The following is a 5,562-nucleotide window of genomic DNA, read 5'->3' as shown; positions in this document are numbered from 1 at the left end:
CCCGGTCCTGCATCTGGCCCCACTGTCAAGGCCAGCAAAGCCCGGGAGCTGCTGTCTCTTGGCCTCCCCTCCACCGATGGGGAACTGGGGGGAGAAAGGGCTGGAGGGGGAGGGGCTGAGGCTGTCCACATGCTCCCTGTTTCTCTTTTCCAGCTGCTTCTGCCCTCTGCTCACCTCACTCTTGACTACAATGTCATTCACACGGTGATCACTTTCAGATTCATATCGGGACGGGCACCCCAGCCTCTGGGACCCTCGGTATATTCACGGGCCATGTCAGATGCAGAGATGAGACAAGAGAATTTCTCAGACCCCACCTGACTGCCCTTCCCCCACCATGGCTTGTGCTGCCCAAGTTCCCCTTCCGTGGTGACCACAGCTCTGTCACACACAGCTTCCTGCTGGGGCTTCTGTGGCCTCGCCCAACATTCGGGGCATTTCTATCCCTGACACAGGGACCTGGATCTGGGTCCTGCCCTGGTCGGCAGGGACATGGTGCCTCTTCTGCTGCTGCCCCTGCTGTGGGGGGGTGAGTGGGCTGAGGGAGTAGGGTGGGCATGGGCGGGATGGGGCAGAAGCCCCGACTGAGCCTCCGTGTCCCCCCAGGGTCCCTGCAGGAGCATCCAGAGTACCAGCTCCGAGTGCAGGACTCCGTGACTGTGCAGGAGGGTCTGTGTGTCCACGTGCGCTGCTCCTTCTCCTACCCTTTGTACTGGTGGGATTCCAACAAGACGCCCTACATATACTGGCTCCAGGGTGGGGACACCCCAAATAACCGTCGTCCCGTGGCTACAAACAACCCACAGAGACCAGTGAAGGCAGAATCCCAAGGCCGATTCTTCCTCACCGGGGACCCCTGGGCCAAGGACTGCTCCCTGAGAATCAGAGACGCCAGGAGGAGCGACGAGGGAGTCTACTACTTCCGAGTGGAGAGAGGAGAAGAAGTGAAATATACCTACACAGATACACCGCTGAGTCTGCGGGTGACAGGTGTGGCACGGGCCCCGGGAGAGGGCTCTGGGGGGTGGGCGCCCCCTCTTAGAGCAGGACAGGACTCTAGAACATTCCCTGTTTCAAGTTTTGGGGCTGGGACGGTCAGAAGAGATACAGGCCTGGAGTCAGCATTGGTCCAAGCCCCGGTCTTCTCAGGGTCACACTGTTGGTCCCCCACTCCCTGGGGCCATGGCATGCCCCTCTGTCTCCTCAGCCCTGACCCAGGACCCCGACATCCACGTCTCGGAGCCCCTGAAGTCTGGCTGGCCCGCACAGCTGACCTGCAGCCTGCTGGGGTCCTGCGAAGGGGGAAGACCTCTCACATTCTCCTGGGCGGGGGCTGCCCTGGACTCGCTGGACCCTGAGGCCCTGCACTCCTCGGTGCTGACCTTCACCCCGAGGCCCCAGGACCATGGCACCAACCTCACCTGTCAGGTGCAACTGCCAGGAGCCCAGGCTACCCTGGAAAGAACCATCTGGCTCAATGTCTCCTGTGAGTGAAGGGGTGGGGAACAGGAGCTGGTCCCTCAGGGCAGTGGGATTGAGCAGGTAGGGGGGTGGGGAGGAGGGGAGGTGGCAAGGACAGCCATCCCCCCCTCAGTGCCCCCCTACCCTCCGAGGGTGCTGGGTCAGCCTCCACCCCAATCCTAGCCTCTGAAGCAGGATCCCATCTTTCTATCCCAGGTGCTCCCCACAACCTCACCATCAGCATCTTCTTCAGCAATGACACAGGTAGGAAGGCACTTGCCTTCTTGGGGCTGGGCCTGAACTGGGGTGGGGGCCTAGGGGGGTCAGCTCCCACAAGGGACCATCTGAATCAATGCCTCCCATGAGAGCTGGAGGGAGGGCAAGGTCCCAGAAAACAGCAGGGTAAAGAGGGATCCAGTCCTGGGATCCGTTTCCCCGCAGAGATTGGGGGAAGTCTGAAAGTCCTGCCCAAGGTTTTCACTTCCGGGGCTTCGGGAGCAAAGGGGATACTGGCAGATACTCTGTAGTTGATGACCATCCACATTGCAGGGACACAACACAGGAAGGAAAATCCTCTCTTCCCTGGGTCTGTGATAGGAACTGGGTCTCTGCAGGCTCAGGGCTCAGGGCTCAGGGGTGAGACCCTCCCCCAGTCCTCACACCCTGGGCCTGGGCTGCTCCCCCCACCTCACCAGTGACTCCCATCATGGATCCTGTATTGCATTTGGCTGTTGCCTCTTCTTTTCTCTGGTTTGTGTGTGTTATTTGCATTTTATTTTGACTGAGGTCTTGTCAACACATAACGTTGTATTCGTTTTCACCAGTACAACATACTGATTTGATACTGTGTGTGTTACAAAATGATCACCACAACAAGTCTGGTTAACATCACTCACACGTAGTTACAATTCATTTTTCTTGTGGGGGAACATCTAAGACCTCCTCTCTTAGCAACTTTCAGGTTTACCGTACAGTGCTATTAATTAGTCATTGTGCCTGCATCTTACATCTTGTGAATATTTGTTCTATAACAGGACGTTGGTCCTTTTTCACCTTCTCCATTGTTCATTACATTGAAAGTCCAGGGTATTTTACATTTGTTTTAAGTTTTATTTTAGAGAGAGGCGGAGGGAGGGGCAGAGGAACAGAGAGTGAATCTCAAGCAGGCCCCATGCTCAGTGCAGAGCCCGACACGGGGCTTGATTGCACTACTCTGGGATTAATTTCTGAACCAGAGTTAATGCTGGATGGACCGAGCCAACAAGTACCCAAAGTCTATGTTTAACCGTAGTAAAACAGACACAAGGTAACACTATCTTCTCCATGTTTAAGGGTAGAGCTCAGCAGTGCCCCGTCCATTCCTGGTGCTGTGCAAGCGCTCTGCAGGCTGAACCCAAACTCTGTGTCCATCAGGCACGGACTCCCCTCCCCCACTCCCTGGCAACCTTGCTTCCAACTCCTGACTCTCCAGGTTCTGCTCCCCGGGCTGGAGTTTCTGTCTGCCCTCCTACATCCCTGATCTGGTCCTTTTCTGGAGGATTCTTCCATGTCCTCCTTCTGCACAGCTCCAGACTGGAGCTCTCTTTCTCTCTGTCTCCACTTTGCTTGACTTGCTCACTCTCCATCTGCCCCATGTCCACCCCTACCCTGACCCTATCCTGTTGTCTCCCACAACTTTCTAGCCCTTCACAAATCTGTGCACGTAACTGATGCCTCTCCACGGCCCCTGCATGTGCTGCTTACCCAGACGTGGTCTGGAGATCACGCTAGGACACTCCCCTGCTCGTCAGCACCCCCATGAGTCAGTGAGTCTCCAGAACCTCACTTCCTAAATCATTTCCTTCCTCTTGCACTGGCCTCAGACCAGCTCCAGTCTGATCCTGGACGCTGAACCCTTGCCTCAGCCTCCTCCTCAGCCTCCTCCCAGCCTCCTCCCCAGCCTCCTCCCGAGCCTCCCTGGCTCCTGGTTAATCTCTCCTGTGCAGTCCCCACTGGGCCCCAGCAGGATCTGTCCAGACCAGTGCTGATCTGTGTTTCCCCTGCTTACAGCCCCTCCTGCTTCCCAGTAACCCCAGGGCAAAGCTCAATGCGCTCAGTCCAGCACTTGAAGCTCAACATTTCTGATCTGCCTTCTCTCCCATCGTGATCCTGTCTCTCCTGGTGCTCCTTGCCCAGCTGCAGGTGCACCTCCCTCACCTGCTGGACTGCCAGTCTTGGCACATCCTCACCGGGAGTTGCCCACCTGCCGCTCACCCGCCCCACCGCAGTGCAGCCCCCTTATTTCTGGAGGCCTGACGTGACACCCAGGGTCATTGATCAGTCATGAGTAGCCTCAGTCAGCTCTGTCACATGACCCTGTCTTTCCACTTCTGGCCCTTTGGGATCAAGTAGGAAGACTCCTGTCACAGCCCCACCGACCTTGTGTTGGATCTCTTCCCCAGTGCAGAAGACCCTGTGCAACGGGATGTCACTGCTGGTCCCGGAGGGCCAGTTCCTGCGACTGGTCTGCAGGGCTGCCAGCAACCCCCCTGCGGTGCTGAGCTGGTCCCAGGAGGGGAGGGCCCTGCACCCCGCCCAGCCCTCAGCACCCGGGGTCCTGGAGCTGCCCCACGTAGGGCCTGGAGACGAAGGGGAATTCACCTGCCAGGCTCAGCACCCGCTGGGCTCCCAACACATTTCCTGCAGCCTCTCTGTGCACAGTGAGTTGCAACGCAGATTCTGGGGCTGGACAGCCTGGCTAGGTGTCTGGGATGGGGAAGGGCCTGGAGCCTGGGGGCAGAACTTCATCCTCTGTCCCCTGTCCCCAGGAAGCCCCTGTTCCTGCAACAGTGTGACCCAGAAGCAAGAGGGCTCCTGGCCCGTGGTCCTCACCCTGCTCAGAGGGACCCTCATGGGGGCAGGCTTCCTCCTCACCTATGGGCTCACCTGGATCTACTACACCAGGTGAGGGGGCTGTCCCTGCCCAGGGAGGTCTCCAGGAGGTCCCTGGGTTCCAGCGGGGGGGGGGGGCTGGACCATCCCACCTGCCTCGAGTGAGAATGAAAGGGGCCACTTTCTGATCTGAGGCCCATGTTGGATCTGTAGGTGTAGAGGCCGCCAAGGGGCAGGGCTGAGTCCAGACTGAGCCTCCCTCCTTTGGGACTCGGGACTGAAGTGTGGCTCAGGAGCCCAGAGGACAGATGTGGGGCTGCCATGCTCAGCCTCTTCCAGGGAGCTCTCCGCCCAACCCTCTGCAGTGTGCCCCGAGGAGTGTAATCTGGGGACGTGACCGAGTGAGAACGTGGGGAGGCCACACCATCCCAAGAAGGGACTACTTATGTTTCTAGAGGGGATGTCGCCCACCAGGCATTCAGGGCCCCAGGGGCCGAGGCGGGTGCACAGAAACCTCGCCACATCCCGAAGGGGGACCTGTGGGGAAGGCCAGGGCGGGAGAGCCGGTCGGGATCAGCTAGTTTGAGTCCTTCTGGGGGCCTTGGCCTGGAGGGGTGCCCCTCGGTGTCTGGAACCCATCCTGGGGGGTACAAGGCAGGAGAAATGTGGCCTCACGTGGGAGTGAGGGACCAGGGGTGCTTGGGGGACTCGGGCTGGGGACTGGCTGGTTTGGTCTGGAGGGAGAGCTCCTGCCATCCTGAAGTCCTGGCCAGGCCTGGGAGGGGCAGGATCCCTCCAGATGCCAAGCTTTCAAACATGTCAGACATCACAGATACAGGAAATCAACCACCTGAACACCCCATGGGCGCCGCCCATGTTTGTGACCATGCGTGTGTCCCTCTGCGCAGCCTGCCTCTCCTTGCTGGTGTCAGCCCTCCAGCCCCCCTGCTCTCCATCCCCAGCCCAGCCCCTGAGAAGGGACTGATCCTCATTCACGGTTACTTCCCATGACCCACAATTGGCCTGCCCATCCCCTGACTTCCTGGTCTCCCAGATTCCCTGCTCAGTGTGGGCAGCCCTGCACAGTGGAGTCAGGAACACGTCTGCCCCAGTCCAACGACACCTACCTCACAATAACTGCAAGAGAACGTCACAGTGTTTTTAAGTTTATTTATTTTCTTGGAGAGAGAGAGAGAGAGAGACAACGAGAGACAACCACAAGCAGGCTCT

General features: G+C 58.5%; 1 protein-coding gene across 1 annotated transcript; it reads left to right on the top strand.

Annotated features, from left to right (window-relative positions):
* Window positions 1-408: 408 nt before the first annotated feature.
* LOC115280514 (sialic acid-binding Ig-like lectin 14) lies at window positions 409-5,556 on the top strand. Its single transcript, XM_029925494.1, has 7 exons — window positions 409-529; window positions 607-990; window positions 1,208-1,486; window positions 1,678-1,725; window positions 3,903-4,160; window positions 4,269-4,404; window positions 4,546-5,556. Exons 1-7 carry the CDS (start codon window positions 493-495, stop codon window positions 4,583-4,585), a joined length of 1,182 nt encoding a protein of 393 aa, XP_029781354.1. The 5' UTR covers window positions 409-492; the 3' UTR covers window positions 4,586-5,556.
* The last annotated feature ends 6 nt before the right edge of the window (window positions 5,557-5,562 follow it).

This window comes from Suricata suricatta, chromosome 16 (genome assembly GCF_006229205.1).
Source record: "Suricata suricatta isolate VVHF042 chromosome 16, meerkat_22Aug2017_6uvM2_HiC, whole genome shotgun sequence".
Lineage (NCBI taxonomy): Eukaryota > Metazoa > Chordata > Mammalia > Carnivora > Herpestidae > Suricata > Suricata suricatta.
This window is presented reverse-complemented; position numbering and strand designations above follow the sequence as displayed.

Bases quoted from the DNA above. Each gene is read 5' to 3' on its own strand.
- LOC115280514 (XM_029925494.1), top strand. From the start codon at position 493: ATGGTGCCTCTTCTGCTGCTGCCCCTGCTGTGGGGGG. The intron at 1,726-3,902 runs GTAGGAAGGCAC...TCTCTTCCCCAG, and splicing joins CTTCTTCAGCAATGACACAG to TGCAGAAGACCCTGTGCAAC. The intron at 4,161-4,268 runs GTGAGTTGCAAC...CCCTGTCCCCAG, and splicing joins CTGCAGCCTCTCTGTGCACA to GAAGCCCCTGTTCCTGCAAC.